The 22,833-nt window shown below is 37.1% G+C and overlaps 1 protein-coding gene across 5 annotated transcripts in view; it reads left to right on the top strand.

Annotated features, from left to right (window-relative positions):
* Positions 1-22,833, top strand: part of LOC100967527 (AGBL carboxypeptidase 4) — a 1,457,032-nt gene that overhangs the window by 932,908 nt on the left and 501,291 nt on the right. For all 5 annotated transcript variants that reach the window (XM_034964682.3, XM_008954952.5, XM_055093139.2 and 2 more), the window contains exon 5: positions 12,296-12,512. In XM_034964682.3, the coding sequence (XP_034820573.1) occupies positions 12,296-12,512 (217 nt within the window). The remainder of the gene's footprint in view (positions 1-12,295; positions 12,513-22,833) is intronic.

The raw sequence follows: 22,833 nt of genomic DNA on the forward strand, positions 1-22,833 counted from the left end.
ACTATGTGAAAATTGGGCAAAATCTTACTCATGGAACAGCTTCCTGGAGAAGCCCCTCCACCACAATACCCATCCCTACCCAGCTCTGCAAGAAACCCTCTAGCCAATCATGGACCTAGAAATGTCAGGGCACAGACAGTCAGCCTTCTTACTTCTCTGGCATTATCCCCTCACCAATACACATTCACTCCATTCAGTTAACAAATATCTATTGTGAGTATTCCATGTTTCAGGTACCATCATATACTAGATTATTCACTAGTGAGCAAAAAATAGATACTGTCCCTACCCACATACAAATTACAACCTAGTTGGAAATATAAACTATAAACAAACAAGCACCATACATGGATAATTATAAATTGAGATAATGCTTTGAGGAAAGGATCTAGTTGCTCTGAGGGATATTAACAGCAGCTAAAACAAAAAAGATGAGTAGAAACCAGCTAGGCAAAGGAAGAAGTTAGTGTGGAGAATGGAATGAATGGAAGGAAAAGTGTTCAAAGGTCTTGAGATAAAACTATGAAGTGGGTGCATCTGAGGAAGTAAAAAAGTCATGTTAAAGAGTTTGGATTTTGTTCCAGCATAACTGGAAATTGTGAATTTTAATCTAGGAAGTGACATGATCCAATTAAGCTTTTTTTTCTTTTTCTTTTTTGTTTTGAGACAGGGTTTTATTGTTACCCAGGCTGCAGTGCTGTGGCACAATCATGGCTCACTGCAGCCTGAACCTCCTTGGCTCAGGTGGTTATCCCACCTCAGCCCCACAAGTAGCTGGGACTGTAGGTTCGTGCCACCGCACCTGGCTAACTTTTATATTTTTCTTTTCTTTTCTCTTTTGGTAGAGACAGGATTTTGCCATGTTGCCCAGGCTCATCTCAAATTCCTGAGCTCAAGGGATCCACCTGCCTTGATCTCCAAAAGTGCTGGATTTACAAGCATGAGCCACCACTCTGGCCCAATTAAGCTTTGAAAAGGCTATGCAGAGAAGGGAACTGAGAGGGGAAGAGTAGGAAAAATGAAGCTTGGCAGAGTAGAATACTTTTTTCAGCAAACTAGCCAAAATATGGAAATGTAGTAGACAAGTAGATAGATTGGAAATATCTTTTGGAGACAGATAAATTTAAAGTCTTTTAGAGAACTTAAGACCTTAGTGAGATGTGAAAATTTCAGTAAATGATATCTAGCCAAAAAAAATTGATAACATTTTTGACTTTGCTCTTACTTTTTCACATTTTCATATCCAATCCATCAAGAAATCCTATAGACTACCTTTGAAACAGATTCCAAATCTCACTTTTTACCCCCTCCACAGCTTCTTGCTTTACTTAACCCATTATTATACATTGCTTGGACAGCCACAATAGCTACCCACTGGTCTCGCTTTCACTCCTCCCAATCCCCAGATAAAACTCTTACCAAAGACAAGGCCCTATAATCTAGTACCCTCCCCCACTTTCTAACTTATTTTCTGCCAGTCTCCTCATCACTTATTCCTGTTTATTCACACTGACATTCTTACCATTCCTAGAGACACAAAAACTTATTTCTGCCCTTGGACCTTTATGCTTGCTGTTCTCTCTGGCTCAGTTTTTCCAATTATATATATAGTTTATTTCCTCACTTTGAGTTCTACTAAATGGTTACCTCTCTGGCCATCCTAATTTAAAAAGTCCCTATGTTACCCTCTATCCCCTTATCTTGCTTTTTCTTTCATTATTCTTATCATTACCTTATACTATATTATACATTGATTTGTTTGTTTATCGCTCTTTCCCATTAGAATTTAAGTTCCCTGAAAGCATGGAATTGCTTTATTTTTACCCTTCTGCTTCTACAACAGCTAGAAAAGTGCCAACATGGGAAGCTCTTGGGCAATATATTTTTTTAATTTTGTATTGACAAATAAAACAGGCAGTATTTATTGAAGGGTGAAAGAGAGTTAAAGTTAACTCAGGTTCCTGGTTTATACAATTGCCTGGATGTAGATGGTGAAGCTATTCACTGAGACAGGAGCACTTTTAGAAGCCCAGATTTGGGGCATGTCAGGAGATTAATTTTAATCAGGTTAAATTTGAGGTAACTTTGAGACATCCAGGAGGAGCGATCAGGTTGGCAGTTGGACAGAATGACCATATAATTAATCATTCCAACGGAAAGTGAATAGGAGAACTAAAAAAAATTGTATATTTTTTGAAATACTGTTTTTTGAAACAAAATTGATTTTATTACATTAGTAGAGTTACAAAATAATTATTTTCAAAATCTAGTTTTAAAAATAGAATTTAATCTAAAAATAAGTTTAATAGGCATTCATGTACATTAAAGTAAAAATGTTTAAAAACATATTTATTTTCTTAAAATCAAAGTAATTATTTTTGGCATACATTCACAGGCTTTACTCAGTTTCTTAGCTACACCTATATCTAACACTATGTCATTAGCATTTTTATGAAGAATATTTTTTCTAATATGTTCTCATGATTTTTAGTTCTTGATGACATTGCCTTTGCCTTTAATCTTCTTAGAGTTACATATTATGATGAATAAGTTTGAAACTGTTGACACATTCAATTAATTATTCTTTATAGAACATACTATACTTAAATTAAAAAGGCATTTTCTCTGTAGGTACTCAGGTACCTGCCTGATAAACTTAGAGCACATTTTATAAATAAGGGACATTCCTAGAAATAAGCTTTTTAGTATTGAAATATATAAATATTTCAGTCCAAATATTTATACAGTTACTTCCTTATTTGCTCCCTTCAGGAAATTTTTCTTTGATTTTTTTAATAACACAAAATTTATCAAATGAGGTGCTTCTTCATTCTTTTAAATGTTCACCAAATGTAGATATTATAAAACTGAAGGCCTTCTCAATTTTATTCCACTGTAGTACAACATATAAATGTACAATTAAAAATAGGAGCTTCATCAAAAGACTCTACTAATAAGCTGTTATCCCAAGGTAAAATCATAGAATTTCAAAATTTAATCTTGTATTTCAATTTTGCTTTCACCATTTAATTTGTGCAATTTCTTTCTTGCTTTTGTAAAGACAACTGTTGTATCTTCTTGTTTGCAAGCTTTATTTTAAATAATTGCAAATCGATAAAAGCTTTAAAAGCTGAAGCACTTTGGTGCTTCATTTATTGAATATTTGATTAAAGATTGCCAATTGATTTTGAACAAAAGACAGCCAAAATGTAAAAGTCTCATTAACAATAATAAAGAAAAAGTACAAAATCAATGTAGATTAAAAAAATTTTGAGCCTTTATTAAAGACTCAAAATTTGTGAAATCACATTGATGTCAGACAGTAAAGACAGAAAGTGTGGTCTGGCTTTCTAAAACTTTATGAAAACATTTTTTTCACATATAGTTTAATGTTAGCTTCACACAAAAATTGTATAGTTCTGTTTGGGTACATTTTGACAACTATGGCTTCTATTTTGAAGATAGAAAATAGAAGCTTGTTTGGATGCAATTATGAATTATGTAGACACCTCAAACCAATTCAAAATAAATTTTACTCCATAGGTTTGTTGATTTAACAAGTATATTGCTTTCACCAAACCAAAATAGGTTTGCTGATTTAACAAGTACATTGTTTTCACCAATTTCAAAAAATACCAATTGTATTCATATTGCCCTAAAATAATTTTTTCTTTAATGTTTAACTTTTGAAAATGAATAAGCTGTATCAGCACTACCAAGACAGTATTTTAGCTTCAATAGAATTAATTTCCAAAAGCTTTACTTTGGTTACATGAATTGGATGAAAATAATTGAATTATATTGGAATTCAGTTAAATTATTTTGTTTGATATATCTGTTGACTTTGATATAAAACTGCTGGTTTTAATTCTTCTGCTAATTGAGGAAAGACATTGACAGCTACCACTTCATACCCAAGAGAACTTGGAATTGGTAATGATCAAAATTATTTTAAAATAGTCATGTAAATAATAAGCCAGACATCAGAAGTTATATGTAGTATAGCTCTGATGTCTGGCTTTTCATTTAGAGCAAATGACTGTTCTAGAATAATTTCAATCATATTTCTTCTATGCTTCTGCTTTTACATGTGTAAATTGTAGTATTTTGGCATAAGTTTTTCAAAAATAAGTATTAACTATTTAAGTAGATGTTGATGTTTCTTCAGCAGATTTATGTCTTCTGATTTTTATGCGGGCATGTTATCAGTACATCCCTATCAGGATCATAAACACTGACAAATGTTTTATACATGTTATGTATTTATTATTGCATGTCATGAAAAATGGAAATTTAATAGTTAACTTTCCTAAAACATACACTTTTGTAGTTTTGAGCTCATTGCTGATAAAAGGGTAACAGACAAAAAAATTTTTTAAGAATTTTAACTAAACAAGAAAATAAATGCATAATTTTATGTTATACCCTAGCATAAATGTGTCAAGAGCATTCAGACTATTCCCTATAAGCAGGACTGCTTAGTCTCTATTTCCCAGGCATATTTCAAATTCTCCTAACCAATTATTTTCCACATTTCCTATTGATCCCACTAACTAGTAACCTGGAGGCTCCATGTATCTTGAAGGTTACAGCATGGGCCACAGCACAATTGACTGGTACAACAAGCTGCCAGCAGGGACAACATCTTTGAATACTTCTCACACCACCATTTGGAAACTGAAGGTATTAACCTGCCTTCCGGTATCCAGACACACTTAGTTTTATCAGACAGCACATTCCTTGAAAGGTGGATATTGGTTACTTTGGGTCTGCAAAAGGTCAAGAAGAGAAAACAGGTTATCACTGTTTTTAGTTAATAAGCATATATTTAAATTAAGACCCCATCCATTTTCACTTTTTCCTTGACCCCCTACCTTGACTTGCTCTGTCCATTTCATACCCTAAGCACGCTTAGTGTGAACTTGGAATTCATTGTTCCCAACCAAGAAAGAGCATGATGCCAACTATCCATCACACACAGCATGATGAGTATCACATTTACCATTTACTAAGCACCCCGTATGTGTCAGGTACCAATCTCCAAACTTCACAACAAATCTATAAGCTAAACACTATTTGCATTTTATAGATTGGGAAACCCAGGCCCAAGGTTACATGACTGATTAATAATAATGGAAATCGATTAGAGCCTAAACCCACATTAGTTCTACTATACAATGACTGCATTTCTAAAAGACATCCAAAGCTAGAATTGCACGTAGCCCTATCTGTTCATTCAAAACCCAGCACTGACTGACTTATTTACTCATTCATTCAAAATATTTATCAATTGCCTCTATATGCTAGGTTTTATGCAAGGTGACAAGGGGATTCCAGTCTAGTGACTTCACAGCCTGAATGATTATTGTTATTCCACCCATGATGTAACAACAAAGTAATCTGGATACAAAACTTCAGTGCAAACCTGACCCATTTCAGCTATGGTCTACCACCTAATAATCCCAAAGCACCCAGAATTCTAATACTGCCTCATGTACCATCCCATACCCCAGCAAATGACAGTTTTGAAAACACAGTCCTTTTCACCTAAGAGTTTCACAACAACCCTAAGAAGGATACAGGATGCTTTTTAGTAACCACATTTTATACAGAGGCACGGGGGAAGAATATACCAAGAGCTTGGACTAGAATCCAACTCCTAGCTCCTTGTTCAGTCTTCTCTTCTTGCTGCCTGTCAGGAATCTGGATTGGAGAAGATAGAGTATGTGATTTATAGCCTCTCATTGCATGGGGTGCCTGTCCCTGGAGTTTCTGTCTGCATTGGCATTCTGCCAGCAGCCACCATAGGTAGGAATATTGTTGCTGTCCATGACCAGGGGGAATAATCAGTCTCAGCTATTCCTCAGCTCCAAACAAGCCTAAGTAATTGGGTTTAATTTTAATTTTTTTAATGGCTTGGAATTAATAGAAGCAGCTGCTGCCACAGTGTGTGGGTGTCCTTCTCCAGAAGGCACAGACCAAAAAAAAAAAAATCCCTACATATAATATAAACTCTGAAAAATAAATAATACAGTGTGTAGGACAAAAAGGTTAATTCAAGAATCAAGCAATGTCTTTTTGTTATCAAAAATTCAGCTGGCAATATGTAGCACTGTCTCTCTCCTCCCACCCTGAGTGCCCATCAGCCCCTGATAAGATGATAATCTGATTAGACACTGGGTGTAAAAATGTGTTGCCTGTATCTGAGCACTCTCTCACTCTTTCTCCCCCTCCTTGTGACTCACCAAGAGATTAGCTGTGACAAAGTGCGGAGAGAGATAAGAATAGATGTGCTGGTGACAGGAGTACTATTATAATTATTTGGGGGAAGATAGGATTGGAATTAGAATAGGTCCTGTTTGCCTAGGGAGGGTGCATTTAGAATATGGGTATCCATCCAAGGTCCCTGGCTATGCCAGACATCAAAGAGGAAAAGGAGGGGGGCAAATGGCTCAAGCTAGGTGATAGCCTTGGTTGTTCCAGCCAAATGTAGACTAAAGGCCATGTGTTGGCATAGATGACAAATGAGAGATTCAGCTGCCCTCACGAAGGGAAAAGGAATGAAATCTTACCTCAATTTCAAATATGCCTGAGAAACTACATGCCAGTTTGCTTTCAGCCCCTGAGTAGATGAAGTAAGAGAACCAAGAGACTATAACTGCCGTTGTTGGATAAATCTGAGGTAGCACAGCCTTGCAATGGTGGGAAGAATATGTGCTTAGCATTCAGACAGTAGTGTGCATCAAACGGATAGCACAGCTATTGAGATTCAGAAGGTGCTTAAAATTTGCTACTTCCTTTGGGGATATCTGAGTGACTTTGTGATCCCCTTGTTTTGCACACCTTTTTTAAGACTTACAACCTGGAAAGAATGATTTTTTATTATGTCCCTTTCTGCTAATTTGAAGAAAAATGCTTGTGTCTACTAGGGTTGAAACACCTTTATTCCCATCTGTATTTCTCTGCTTGATTAGAGAGGAAATTAGGGCTCCTGTCTTTCAAGGCTCCTGAGGAGGACCAGAGAATGCTGCTGTTTTAGAGAAACTTATGTACTGCATTAGGTCTGGGACTTCTCTTCTTCCTTATGTTCTGGTAACCTCCAAAATGATGCTTTGGGAATTTAGCTGAGAGGTCTCAACAGAAAGTAGAGAGGATAGGTGGGAGGGGAATCACTCATTCACTCATAAGTCAACTCAGTCATTTAACAAAATACGTTGAGCTCCTCTTTAAAGCCAAGTATTGTACTAATGCTGAGGATTTTGAGGTAAATCAGAAAAACAGCAGTGTCTGCAATTAGTATTTAGAGCAGTTAATTCATCCTGAAGTTGTTGACAAAGACTTCAAAGAGGAACTATCATTTGAGCTAGGCCTCACTTCTCTATACAGAGATGCACTGTGTAGAAAAGAATGGGAATAGCATTTAAAAAGGCAAGGAATAGCATTTAAAAAGGCAAGGAATAGCATTTAAAAAGGCAGAAGGAATAGCATTTAAAAAGGCAAGGAGGTTTTTGAGAATATGATATATTCAGGGCATGACTTAAAGTTTCACTAGAGAGAGTACAATGTATATATATATTAGTGGAGCTGACATTATTTATTCACAAACATTTATCCAATTCATAAGTGTTCTTGGCACTTCATCTATAAGCCTTTGTATAGGTCCCGGAGAACTAGAGATGAACAATATGTAGTACCTGCCATCCAGGAGAGCTCAATCTCATAGTGGAGAAAGGAATATGTTTAAACTGATGTAATGAGATAGAAGTTATAATAGAGTATGTTCGTGAACGTGTTGAATGTGTACATGCATGAGAGAGTGCGTGTGTGTGTGTGCTTACTCAGAACATTCAGTCATGCATGACTGAATCTGAGGATGTGAGTTACAGACCTCCCTCATTCATGTGGATGTCCTCAGGACGCTGAACTCAGGACAAGGCCTTATTCCAAGAGCTGGATCAGCCTTTAGTCCCCAGGTCTTGAAAGCACACACTACAGGACCTGAAATCTTCCTGGGTGTCTGGCAGGATCGGGTGTTGTGCCATTTTCTTTCTGGGGTCTTCTGGGGAGTCATGAACAACCTGCATAAGCATAAAGGTTCTTGACTCTACCTTTATTTCCATACCATTGATATAATATGAATAACTTCAGAGGATTGTTGAGAGGAATAAAGAAAATACATTATAAAGTACTTAGAATGGCCTAGCATATGGTCCATGCTATATAGATATTAGGAAATAGTACTATAATAATAATTATTATTATTTTATTTTTCCATGGATATCATAGACTATCTGTGTTAAATGGAATCAGGAGTCTGCCTTGTCTAACCTAACATCAAGTACAGGATCTTTATCCCCTAAAGCTTCTAATACTTGTATTTCTCTGTAAGGCAGCCCTCTCTACTTTCTCTTCAGCTGAATGTTAAAGAGTCTCTACTTTATACTGAACTAGAATCTGCCTTCTTGTGATACCTACCAATGTTATTCTGGGATAAGAAGATTTTTTCCCTTTTTTTCATTGCTTTTTACATAAATAAGTATTGCTTGAGACCGCTCTATGCCATGACTAGAGGTAAAGAAGTAGCACAGTTTATATTTTCAAGAAGCCTACTCTTTGAAGAAATATCCAAATATCCATTTACTTTTATTGTTCATTGTTAAGAGACAAACTAGATGATAAAAATCTTTTTATATAATTTTTTAAAGTAGAGAAAAATAAGGAAGACTCAATAGTCAGGGAAGGCTTTAGAGAAGAGCTGTGTTAAAGGGTAGTCACTTATACATTGATTTGTTCATTTAAAAAATATTTAAACCTTTGTTGACAATTGACTATATGCCTCATCTATCAGTAGGAATTCACCAAGTATGCAAGATGGTGGGGAAGGCAGACCAGGTAGAGGAAAGATCGAGCACAAAACATAGAGATATTGAAGGTATGGCACAAAATTGTGTTAGGGAGTTATGAGTAGTTGAATATAAACAAAGCAAAGGTTTCAAGGAGGGTGAAATGGGTGATGATGCTGGAATCACAAGGCCATCACAGGAAGCCTTGTGGGCCAAACTGAAATGTGAGGATAGGAAGTTGCTTAAAAGGTTTTTAGCAAGAGAGTACTATAAAATCAGGTTTTTCTGGAAGTAGAAGGTAAGGCTGTAAGTTGGATGGCAAGGGGAAAAGGGGAGTGGAAAGATACTGTAGGGATTATGAATACAGGCTTTTGAGCCACACTGGCCTAGGCTTAATACAGGATCTGCTGCTCACTGATCTTGTGACCTCAGGGAATCTTTTTTTTTTTTCCTCTCTTGGCTTCAATTTTTTTTATCTATGTAAAGGGATAACAGCCCCTAGCTCATAAGGTTATTATGAGGATCAAATCATAATGCATATAAAACACTTAACACAATGTCTGAGACATAATGAACAAAATAAGAGAAAAATAAGAAGTACATCCCAAATGAAGGAGACGTTTTTTCCTCCCTAGTTTCAGCCCCCTTTGCTTTATTCTTTGCATTACTTGAAAGTCTTGAATTTTGCCTGCTGAGCCCTCCTCAAATAGATTTCTGTTTGTATCCTTGGGAAAGTCTAGAAAATCTAAGCCCTGAACAGCATCTCAGTTTCCCTGAATGATTGCCCTAGAGCCCGTTAGCTCTACTTTGTCTGCTAATCAGGTTAGGCATCCCGGCTCACCCAGGAGAGGAGCTCGACAGCTGCAGGCGGTAGATGGATTCTCCTGATAGCACATAATCAAATTCAGTGGAGACAGCAGGCTCTCAGAGTCAAGTTGCAGAACTTGGCTGGAAGAGGAGAAAACTGTGGTGACAGAATTGAAAGCATATACCCTGGTTGGATATACTGGTAAATAAAGAGCTGAAAACAGCATCATAATCTGAGACCTTATGACTGTAGGAACCACTCGTGAATGAAGACATACTCATCCAGGGCTCTAAGACTCAAACTCAGACCGTCAAGTCAGAGCCTGAAGTGACTATCACAGACCATTGGCTGGAAACATCAAGGCCATTTTCACAGACATTCTCCCCAAATACAAATCGGGAACCCTGGGACTCGTGTATGCCACCAGCCTGCCTCACTTTCCTGCATCTTCAATAACATCACAAATGTAGATCATCATGTATTCTCTCCATACCCACATCCTTGCACTGGTCTGTTCTCTCTCTAATCTTGACTCTTCACTGCTTCCTTCCCTCTCCCTCTTCAGACCTCTTCATCTTCCACTTTTTCCTCTGGTACTCAGCTCCATGGTTAATAATCCCACTTGGATCCTCAGTCTTTAAGTTCACTTCTTCCTTTACCCCTTGTCTTAACCAAACTAGACTTGGTTAAAAGTCTATGATGCTTAAATATTTGCTAAATAAAACAATGAACTGAGGCCTGACCCTCTTGGAGGACATTACTTCCCCAATTGCCCTCTCAAGAAATCCTCATTCTTCTATACTGCATGTACAGAAGGATCAGGAGGGGTCACTTTCCTCCTCACTCCTCATGCAACTTCCAAGCCATCATTTCTCTACCTCATCACTGATAACTCCAGAATTTAGGGTAGCAATCTAGTTAGAAGAAGGAGTGCCTATAAGATTTGTCTTGAAGATATATTTCCATTATAAGAAGACTGTAATTTATGTATTTATGGGCAGTAGCTTTGGGAGTAGGAGGCAAATGGACTCTATTGGTGGGCCAAAGACCTCTAAACAACCTTTGATACTACCTCTGACTTTTATGTGAAAGCTCTGTTTCTTTGTTGCTTAGACTGCATATCTATCATCCTGTCTTTCTCCTCAGCACTTTCAGATTCTTACCCACCTTAGACCCCATGGCCTATCATTTTAGTCACTTTTTCTAATATAATCAAATACCAGAATATTTAATTAAATTTAATATAATCAAATGTATGTACAGGCATCAATGCCATGTAACCACTGCTGTTCCAAAGGAATCCCACAGCCACACCTCCCACCCTGGCCACTTAGCTTCAGAAAGACACTAAGGTAGAAACAAGATTCTGCAACAAACACTAGTATGTTATAATGCTCTGTTCTATCTGTTAACAGTTTTCTCCAGGTTGTTCTACCTGGAGACAGCACCCTTCTTGTTTTTCTCAATTTCCCCTCCTAAACCTTCCTCCTCACATTTGTCTTCATATGCCCCTGTAGTCTTTGGCTTCTCAATTGAATGCCAAGCCACTACAGGTGAGCCTTACATCCTTCATCCACTGTATCTGCACTCCCCAGGAGCATCCCTTCCTTTAAGGATCTTCCAAATCAACCTTGGTGGTTAAGACTTATTAAGCAATTGATAAAAAAGCAAGAGTTACACAAAATGTGGAGCTGAACTGGCCTGGAATTGTCCATGTAGTTAGTATCATGGAAAGGGCACAGTTTTAGATGAGTTTTGCAGGATAAGCAGGATTTGAAATGATAGAAATGAGAGACATTCACTGCAGGGAAACATTGTGAAGAGGTTGGATATCATAAATAATGAGAGGGTAGAGTAACTCTTTAAAGTGGGTAAATGCAAAGACATTATGGAAACTATGACTGCAACATTTTTGTTTCCTGTTTGCATCTCAGTGTTTAGCTTAGCAAAATTGCCCACACAGCATATTTTAAAGCACTATTTCCCAAAGTGCTTCTGTGGAAAATTAGTCTCATGGAATGCTCTGTAGAAAATAATAGTAATAATTTAGAGAAATGTTGAATATTTCCCTTTCCTTGAATATATACAATGCATATGAGTTTATTTTAAAAGTTCTTAATTAGTCTTATAATTTAAAAAACTTGACTTCCCCAGGAAAAGTAGGCCTCTCCCATTTATATCTCTATAGCATCACAGTCTTTATTTACCTTCAAGGCACTTTTAGAATCTGTAATTATATTGTCTACTTATTTTTAATATTTTACTGACCACTTCCCCACTATTATCCATGAGGACAGAGATCTTCCTTGTCTTATTTATTATTGTACATCAAGGCCTGGGCATTTGATGCCACATATGTTAAGTGCTCAAAATAAGGATAAACAAGTGAATAGAATGTGTCTATTTTTGTTTAACTTTGCATTTTCCAGACAGTTGAGAAAGGGTAGCACTGGATTGTGAGCAAAGAGCTGCCAGATTCAGGTCTGTTTTAAACAATATGTGGTTTGTGTTGTCATTCTCCCAGCCCCATTACCCATGGTTCTTGATGTTACAGTTTTTCTCCAGGCATTGATTTATATGTATTACCTTTTGAAGCTTGAACAAATGTCTCATATGCCCAAATTTCTTTGTTTATATATTTTAGGCAAAGGCTGCCACCCAAAAATGTTTACTACTACCGCTGCCCAGACCATAGGAAGAACTATGTGATGTCCTTTGCCTTTTGTTTTGACCGAGAAGAAGATATTTACCAGTTTGCTTACTGCTACCCATATACATACACTCGCTTCCAACATTACCTTGACAGCCTGCAAAAGAGAAACATGGATTACTTCTTTCGGGAGCAGCTGGGCCAGAGTGTGGTAAGGCCTGTGCCAGGTTTGGGTTACTCATTTGGAAACAGGCAAACTTGTGATAGGGACTTAGCACGGGTTTTTATGGAATGCAAATAGTGAATACTGGTGCTTTCCAGAACTTTTAATAATTTACTAACTACAATTAAACAATTACATAATTAGTATTCATTTAACAATTCTTTAAAGTATTGTTTTTATTGTGTGATTTATCGTGACTGTGGGCACCAGGAAGTCACAGAATAAGATATGAGACAGATGGTTGTTTTTCTGAATTAAGCTGATAAAGCTCTCTAGCAAAATACAAAAGTTAAGTGAATCCCAAAACCTCTGAGAGAAAAGGAGACTTTTGCTAGGTGTTACAAAAGGTATGAAAGCATTTTATTACTGTGAGCCTCTGATAGGAAGAATACATTTCTTAGTGAACCAAACTTGCCTGCAGTACAGGTTAGCAAGTGGTGTGCAGTTTGGTTGTGATGGCCACAGTGAGCCCTGTCTCTGTCATCCATCAGTTCCTGACTGTTTTTTCCTGCTCCAGGTTTAGTTTCCTGGGTCTAGAGATTTCAGTCTCCTATTCCATAATTGTTCCCTATTGCTGATGTGACAAACTACCACAAATATGGTAGTATAAAACAACACAAAATTATTATCTTATAATTCCAGGGGCTAGAAATACAAAATGAGTCTCACTAGGTTAAAGTCAAGGTATCAGCAGATCTGCATTTCTTTTGGAGGCTTTAGGGGAGAATTTATTTCCCTGCCTTTTCCAGCTTCTAGAGGCTGCTTGCATTTCTTAGTTTGTAGTTCCCTTCCAACTTGAGAGCCATCAGTGGCTGGTTGAGTCTTTTTCATGCTGTATCACTTTGATATGAACTCTCTTTCACTTATAAGGATCCCTGTGCTTACAGTGGATTTACCCAGATAATCCAGGTTAATCTCCATATAGCAAGATCTTTATCTTAATCATATCTGTGAAGTCCTGTTTGTTATGTGAGGTAACACAGTGACAGGTTCTGGGGATTAGGAGTTAGACCTCTTGGGTTGGGGAGTGTTGCATTATTTTGCCTACCACATCTTCCTACTTCCTTTTTTTTTTTGAGATGGAGTCTTGCTCTGTCACCCAGGCTGGAGTGCAGTGGCAAGATCTCGGCTCACAGCTCACTGCAACCTCTGCCTCCCAGGTTCAAGCAATTCTCCTGCCTCAGCCTCCCGAGTAGCTGGGATTACAGCCACCACACCCAGCTAATTTTTGTATTTTTATTAGACAGTGTTTCACCATGTTGGCCAGGCTGGTCTCAAACTCCTGACCTCAGGCGATCCACCTGCCTCGGCCTCCCAAAGTGCTGGGATTACAGGTGTGAGCCACCGTACCCTGCCTCTTCCTACTTCCCTCTCTTCCTCTTGTGCCCAAACTAGGATCTGAAGTTGTTCTTCATACTGGATTCATAGGTTTTACTCTTTGTTGTCAGCAATACTTTGGTTGCTAATAAAGAATAAGCAGGTGCTAATTTGGTTTTATATTTTACTCTTCAAAAAGTGTGGATTGTGCCCCTAAAAGAGGCTTATTGGACAGGCTCTAAACATTCTAAATGAGGATACTGGTGAAATTGGCAGAAGATACTTTACTTGGGGTTCTGATATGTGTTGGTAGTTAAATGGACTCAGCCTAGTGACTGTAAGTTTCCCATAAAAGTGAGACGCATTTCTAAATAAATCCAGGATACCTCAAAAAAGAGAGCAGTAAAGAGGGCCTATGTGCAACTCAGGTACCTGAGAGACAAATCTGGTCATGTTATTCTTGTAGTCTGAGATTCTGTATGCACTATGATTTCACAGCTAAATATCTTTTCTCTACTCCAGCCTTCTTCCCAACAGTGCTTCTCATGGTATCTTCCCATTTGTATCTGTTGCCTATATATTTTGAACTGATAATTGGTATACATGGTGTATGAGTCAGCATGCTAGCAGGAAACAGATGGCAGCCTCAAATTAGGATAATTTAAGGAAGGTTTAATAAATGGGTTATTTACAAGGTGTGGGCAACGTATGCAATGACAAAGTACAGTGAAATTCTCTAGGGCTAATAACAGCTCAAAGGGAATAAAGGGAAGGAAGGTTAACAGAACACAATAGTAGAGAGTCATTTAGTGGGTCATCTCAGAAAGAATTGGTGACCTTCAGTTAAGGTACACAGTTAGCCTAAGATAATCCCATAGAGAGTGGTGAGAAAAATAAATATACAGACCTCATTCTCTTACTTACATCTGATCTCCTTCTAGGAGTCCATATTGGCCAACACAACCAGAATCCAGAGAACAAAGGAGCCCATTTATGTGATTCATACAGATCATCCTCCCAGGGAAAATAAAAAGATATAGAAGGGTGGAGAGTGGATGCAGAGGAACAAATATAATACATTAAGTGCACCTGGTCCAATTAACAGTATATTACTGAACAGTGAGCTTATTTGAGAAGGAATTGTCAGAAAAATTCTGAGATGAATATTTACCAGACATATGAATTGTGATCTTTTTTAAGAGAATGGGAAGTTCATTCATTACTCATAACATTTAAGGCAGGATCTGTACATTTCACTCCTGTGCCCACCCCAACCTTCTCTTAGATTTATGACTAGGCAGAATGTAGGTGCACAATGAATGTTTATTGAGTGAAGATTGAAACAATGAAAAAATGAATTAAGAACATGTCTGGAAGCAGTGTGAAGAGCTGAAAACAACAAAAAGCTAATAAGAAAAACAATAGGATCAGTTAAGCTTTCAATAATAGATATTCAAAATAACATATATAAAATTACAACTTAAACATGATAGACGTTTATTTCTTTTCAATGTAAAAGTCTAAATGTAGGCAATCCACAACTAATTTTATGGCTCTACTCTTTGAAAGCCTCAAAGAGTCAGGTTCTTCTAGCTTTCTTCTCTGTCATCCTTGGGATGTGGCCCTCAACCTCATGATTCAATATGGAATTCTACCATCATATCTGTATTCCATGCAGCAGGATGAAGGAGACGGTGGAGAAAGAAGAAGCAGTTCTGTGGCACTGTCATTTACTAGAACTCATCCACATTTAACTAAAGGAAGGAAAAGAAATGAAGTCTTTGTTCTGAGTAGCCAAGTTTTAGCTCAAAATTGTTGGTCCTCTAACTATGTGGGAGAATTGATATTGAGGGACAGCTTAAAGTTGCTGCCACAGGATATCGGAATTCTGCTTTCAGCTCTAACATGAAACTACTTGTATTACCTTGAATTCTATGTTCCCTTTCTGGGGATAATTTTTTTCACCTATAAAGTGAGAAAATTAGACTTGAATAAAAGTTTTCAAATTATCCTCGAGGAATTCCTCAGTTGGAAAAAGTAATAGTTTGAAACTCCTGTCCTACTTCAGAACCTGTGAGAGGCACTGTGTACTTGTATATATACAAGGTATATATACAAGTCTTGATATATACAAGGTATATATACAAGGTATATATACAAGTCTTGATATATACAAGGTATATATACAAGTCTTGATATACTTCCAGAAGCATATTCTGTACCAGGGGAAAAAGGACATCTCAAAATAGCTCTGATACTTTAAAACATATATAATTAAGGATAGAATGAGTTTTTTAAGAAGTTAATAATAAAAATAAACATCATGGAGAATGTCTTTAAAAGCTAAAGATTTTGCTTTTAAGCCATCTTGAAAGATGGGTGGGATTATAGAATACAGAGTTGATAATAAGATAGCCCAGAAAGCAAGAAAAGCCAGAGCCATTGCCTGATGGTGGTAGTTGGTTAGAAGTCTGGTGTGATTGGAATAGGAAATTCATGGGGCTACTGGAAGATTAGGCTAGACAAGAAGATTGGGGCAAAACTCTGGAAAGCCCTGATTTTCATATTGGCTGCATCCTTTATTCAGATTCAACACAACACACATACTGGGTTTCTTACTTTATATAGACTATTTGGTTTTTTTCTCACAATAGTTTTGTAGAGTAGGCAGAACTGTCCCAGTTTGGGGGTAAATAATCTGAGGATAAAAAATAAGTTTCTTCGTTAAGACCACATGACTAGTTCATATCAGGGCCAAGATTTAAAACCATGGTTTCTAACACCATGTCCTGGCCCTTTGATGGACATTTTAACACCCAAAAAGATTTTTGAGAAAGGGATTTACCTTATCCAAAGCAGCATTTTAAGAAAGTAAATTTAATGGAAGTACAGGGTGTACCTGTGCCATCTGGACTAGATCAGGGAAGCTCTGTGGGTTGGCTCAATCCTCTGTTCTGGACCTTGATGAAGGTACTAGAGATTTTAAGGCTTTCTGGCATACTTTTGCAGACAAGTTGATTCTCAGTTACCAGGGTATTTGATATGGCTTGTGTCTGAAGGCATCACTATAATTAGTTAATCCTTATTCCAATTTGAAGGGAGGATAATTACAAGTGGGAAGGCTAAACATGCCAGCATCTAGATCTCAGGGAGAGCAGGCAGGAAGGAAGATTTTGAATTTTTAGTGCTAGAACTATCAATCACTATGGTCATAGTTGTTACTGGTACTAATTATATCATCCAAGAATGCATTTTATTTTGTTACCAGTAGCCCCTTTTAAACCTACTGAACAAAACCCCTTTGAACATGTATTTAAAACCGTGATCTGCCATTTAAGATAAGGACATCATGAGAAAGATATTTTTACTATTGTTTTAATAGCTTTCTTGAGGTATAATTTGCAGTGTATAAAATTCATGCATTGTAAGGGGATAATTTTATGATTTTTAGTACCTTATGATTTTTATAGAGTTGTGTAACTATTACCACAATTTGATTTTAGAACATTTCCATCATCTCAAAAAGTTCCCTTGTTAATTCTCACTTCCAGTCCCAGTCGCAGGTAACTGCCGATCTGCTGACACTATAAATTTGCCATTTCTGAACATTTCATAACAGAATCTTATGCGTCTTGCATTTTCCACTTAGCACCGTAATATGGATGAACCTCAAAAATATTATAGCATGTATCAGTAGTTCATTTTTAGTACTGAATAGTATTCCATTGAAAGGTATACCACATTTTCTTTAGCTATTCTCCAGTTCAAGGACATTTGGATGGATTTCGGTTTGGACTTATTATGAATAATGCTGCTATGATCATTCATGTACTTATCTTTGAGTGGACATATGAATACATTTTTCTTGGAGTGAAATCATTAGGAAATATGTTATTGTTCAACTTTTAAAAGATAAACTGTCAAACTGTGTTCCAAATAGTAGTGTCATTTTATATCCTTATCAGCCATGTAGGAGGGTTACAGTTTTCCCAGATGCTAGCCAACACTTAGAATTATCTGTAATTTTTATTATAGCCTTTTAGTGGGTATATCTTCTTATGGTTTTAATTTGTATTGCCCTTATGACTAATTATATTGATCATTTTCTCATGTGCTTACTTGCCATTCATAAATCTTCTTTGGTGAAGTGTCAGTTCAAATCATTTGCCCATTTTTAAAACTGGGTTCTCATAAGAGTTTTAAGAGTTCTTTATATATTCTAACACAAGTCTTTTGTCAGATATATGTTTTGCAAATATTTTCCTCCAAACCATGCCTGTCTTTTCATTCATTCTCTTAATCTTATCTTTTGAAGAATAAAAACTTTAAATTTGAAGTCCAATTTATCAAATTTTTAATGGATTATGCTTTTGGTGCTATTATGAATGGCAGTACCTGTGCACCAAATCCTCGTCAGCATTTAGTGTTGTCAGTGTTTTTGATTTTGGCCAATCTAATAAGTGTGTAATTGTATTTCATTGTTGTTTCAGTTTTAATTTCCAGATGACATATGCTGTGGAGCATCTTCTCATATCTAAGAACTCTTGTCTAACAGAAGGCCACAATGATTTGCTTTTATGTTATTCTTCTGAAATATTTATATATGCAGCCTACATTTAAGTGTATAGTTCATTATGAGTTAGTTTTTTATGTGGAATAAAGTAAGGGCCGAAGTTCATTTATTTGCACATGATAACAAATTTTTCCAGCACCGCTTGTTGAAAAGACTAATCTTTACTCAGGAATTATCTTGGCAACTTTCTCTGATGCCTCTGCTCAGTTTGTTTGTTTTTAATATACTCTTTTCTTTTTTAGAACCGTTTTAGTTTCACAGCAAAATTGAGAGGAAGGTACAGAAATTTCTCAATATACTTCCTTCCCCTACACATGCATAGCCTCTCCCGTTATTAACAATCTTTCACCAGAGTGCTACATTTGTTACAATTGATGAACTTACGTTGACACATCATTAACACCCAGATTCCATCATTTACCTTAGAGTTCACTCTGGGTGTTGTACATTCTATGGGTGTGGACAAATTTATAATGGCTTGTGTCCACCATTTTAATATATACAGATTAGTTTCATTGTTCCAAAAATCATCTGTACCTCACCTATTCATCCTTCCCTTCCCATAATCCCTGTAAACCACTGATCTTTTTAATGTCCCCATAGTTTTGTCTTTTCTAGAATGCTATATAGTTGAAATTTGTATAGCCTTTTCAGATTGGCTTCTTTCACTTCGTGACATGCACTTAAGTTTACTCCATATCTTTTCATGACATGATAGCTCATTTTTTAGCACTGAATAAGAGTCCATTGTCTGGATATAATACAGTTTACTTATCTACCTATTGAAGGATATCTTAGTTGCTTTTAGGTTTTGGCAGTTATGATAAAGCTGCTGTAAACATCAGCATTCAGGTTTTCATGTGGGCATACATTTTCAGCTCCTTTGGGTAAATTCCAAGGAGTCCAGTTGCTGGATTGTATGGTAAGAGTAGGCTTAGTTTTGTAAGAAATCACCAAACTGTCTTCCAAAGTGGCTGTACCATTTTACATTCCCAGTTAGCAATGAATGCGAGTACCTGTGCTCCACATCCTTGCCAGCATGTAGTGTTGTCAGTGTTCTTGATTTTGGCCATTCTAATAGGTGTGTACTGTATCTCATTGTTGTTTCGATTTGCATTTCCCAAGTGACATATGATGTAAAGCATCTTCTCATATGCTTATTTGCCATTTGTATATCTTCTTTTGTAAAGTATCTGTTAAGGTCTTTGGCTCATTTTTATTTGGGTTGTTTGTTTTCTTATTGTTGAGTTTTATATAGTTTTGTTTTTTCTTTCCTATTTTAAGCCTTAATTCCCAGGGAATCAACCCTGTGTTTATGTAGGTTAAAGGTAAGCTACTATTGGGCTGAGGTTATGTTCAGCCACCCTAAGCCAGTAAGGCTTCTATCTTCTGCTGGTGGATCTGTGTGTGAGTAGGGGAGTATGTTCAAACTTTGGACAGTTTTCAAGTCTGCTTTACTTTCCCTTTCATATTGTGTTGCCTATGTGCATATGTATAGCCTCAAGATTGGTCAGAAGAATATTATATGAGTATTATTATTATTAAATACCTACCATGTAACTAGCATTATCTAGACTCTGAGGATTCAGCAGTGAAAACAGATTCATGTCTTCATGAGACTTACATTATGGTAGGAAGAGACAGACAATATTGGAGTAATTAAATCAGGAAAGAGGATCGGTTTGGGGAGTAAGATTTCATTTAGAAGGTAGCACTTAAATTCTGAGATATGTAAGTATTGTCTTCTCCCATTTGCATATTTAAGATGGAGATTTAATGAGATTAAGTAATTTGTCTACATAATGCAACTGGAATTTGAAGCCAAGTCTTTGTGAACTTTATAATTATTTAGTGAATCCTTGCAAAGCTGTTCTTTAACACTACAAATATCTACTGAGCATCTTCTGCCTGCCAGGCTCTATGTTGGATGCTGGGGAGAGAAGATTAATACAAAACACATTCTGTCCCTGAAAAGTACACAATATAATGGGTGACATAGATGTAAAAATGAATAAAAAGGTAAGATCTGGTATAATACAAGTAGTGGGCAGAGAAGGGGCACAAGGGAGTGAACGAAGTCTTAAGGAAGGAGGCATCTTTACTTGAGTATCAAACATGTGTAAAGAGGCTGAGATGCTATGGTGTGTCCTGACAGTGTTGCATGGCTCCTTGTGATAAAAGCACAGGGTCAGCCTAAGAAGAATAGGAAGGGTGGTGACAGAGGATGCAGGAGAAATAAGTAGAAGCCAAGTGAGGAGGGCCTTGAATGCCGAATTAAAGAATTTGGACTGTATCCTGAGGGAAGCTAGGAACCAAGCAAGAGGCAGGGAGGAAAACCACGAAGACTACATATATAATAATAGGAATGACATAAGAAAACCTTAAGAAATTGGCCTCTCTGATCTTAACACTTCAAAAGAATCTCTAGAGCTGCCAAAGATTATAGGGATTTCATTCAAACTTAGCAAATATATTAATCATCTCCTGTGGACAAAGACCTAAACTGTAAAAACCAGCATCTTCTTTTTTCTTTTTTTATTATTATACTTTAAGTTTTAGGGTACATGTGCATCTTCTTTTAACGTTCGAGAAACTTCACTTTTCAGTCTCGGCTCACACACCTCTTCAGCAGCCGTGCTCCATCCCAATGACAAGAAAGACCCACTATCCTCAAAAGAGCTCCCTCCCTGTGACTTCCTCTCTTTGATTCTAGCCCCACCCTCTGGGCCTACCTTGCAAGTTCTTGCTCTTTTAGCTCATAGTCAGGCCTATAAAGATACCAAGACAAGGCTGACAAACTGAGAGCATTGCTTGAGGCCAAGAGTTCAAGACCAGCCTGGGCAATATAGGGAGACCTCATTACTACAAAAAATTAAAAAAAAAATTAGCTGAGCATGGTGGTGTGTGCCTGTAGACCCAGCTTCTCTGAGGCAGGGAGATTGCTTGAGCCCAGGAGTTCAAGGTTTTGTTGGGCTACAATTGTGCCACTGCTTTCCAGCCTGGCAATAGAGGGAGACTCTGTCTTAAAATAAATAAATAAATAAATAAATAAATAAGACAATCATATCAAGACACTGACTACATACCCTTGATGAGTCTTCTCTTCTCCAAACTAATCTCTCTTTTCTCCTACCCCCAGAGAATTCAACATTTCTCTATACTCCATGGTGTCAAACTTTTTACCTTCTTTGTTGTTCTTCTTTGGACATGATCTAGGTTGTTATTTTCTTCTTAAAATGCTAGCACTGAATATAAAACTACACAGGGAATCTAAGCATGTACAGCAGAATAGGACTATTGCCTTATCTTGCTCTGGATGTTAGATCTCTAGAAATGAAGTCAGAATTTACATTAGCTTCTTTGGGCAGGCAGGCCTCTCTATAGTAGATTTTTTTGTTGCTGTTCTTTAAATAAATATATTTTTATTTATCTGATATTCTCTTTTTAATAAACCTCTTATTTAAAAAATTGATTTAAATTTATTTCTGTTTTTTTTCAATGTTTTTTTAGATTCAGGAGGTACATATGCAGGTTTGTTCCCTGGGTATATTGCATGATGCTGAGGTTTGGAGTACAATTGATGGCATCATCCAGGTACTGAGCATAGTATCCAATAGTTAGTTTTTCAAACCTTGCCCCACTCCCTCCTCCCATCTACTAGTCCCCAGTTTCTATTGTTGCCATCTTTATATCCATGAGACACCAGTGTTTAGCGGTCATTTGTAAGTGACAACATGCATAAACCTCTTATTTTGAAATAAGTTTAGGTTTACAGAAAGTTGGAGAGATAATATAGAAATTGTTCATATGCCCTTTGTAACAGTAGGTAGCTAGTCAGGCATGAGCAGGGCAGGAGAGAGCTCCCCACCTACACACACACACACACACACACACACACACACACACACACCCCAGGAGTGTCAGGTGACAATCAGGTGATGGTCAGGCTGTTGTTAATGGTCTCTCTAAAGTAATAATTGGTCACAGCTGGTGCCAGGGAAAGGCAGTCTCCTAATAGAAAACACCTGAAACTGGTAATCAACAGCTTTCCAGTAAGATCTCAGGAGGTGGGTGAGTGGGCTCAAGCATGCACATGCAGACAGCCCACCAGGGAAGAATGAGGAGAAAAGTAATGCAAGACCCCAGAAGTATGTCAACATATAAAACCCTGAGTCAAAAAGCCAAATCATGCACTTGTCTTTCAAGTCACCCTCTTGGCTCCTCCAAGTGTACTTTCTTTTCTTCCTTTCATTCCTGCTCTAAAACTTTTTAATAAACTTTCATTCTCTAAATCTGGCCTTGGTCTCTCCTTCTGCCTTATGCCCCTCAATCAAATTCTTTCTTCTGAGGAGGCAAGACTTGAGGTTGCAGTAGACCTGCGTGACTTGGATACCTTCCACTGGTAACACCTTCACCCAG

Source organism: Pan paniscus, chromosome 1 (genome assembly GCF_029289425.2).
Source record: "Pan paniscus chromosome 1, NHGRI_mPanPan1-v2.0_pri, whole genome shotgun sequence".
NCBI lineage: Eukaryota > Metazoa > Chordata > Mammalia > Primates > Hominidae > Pan > Pan paniscus.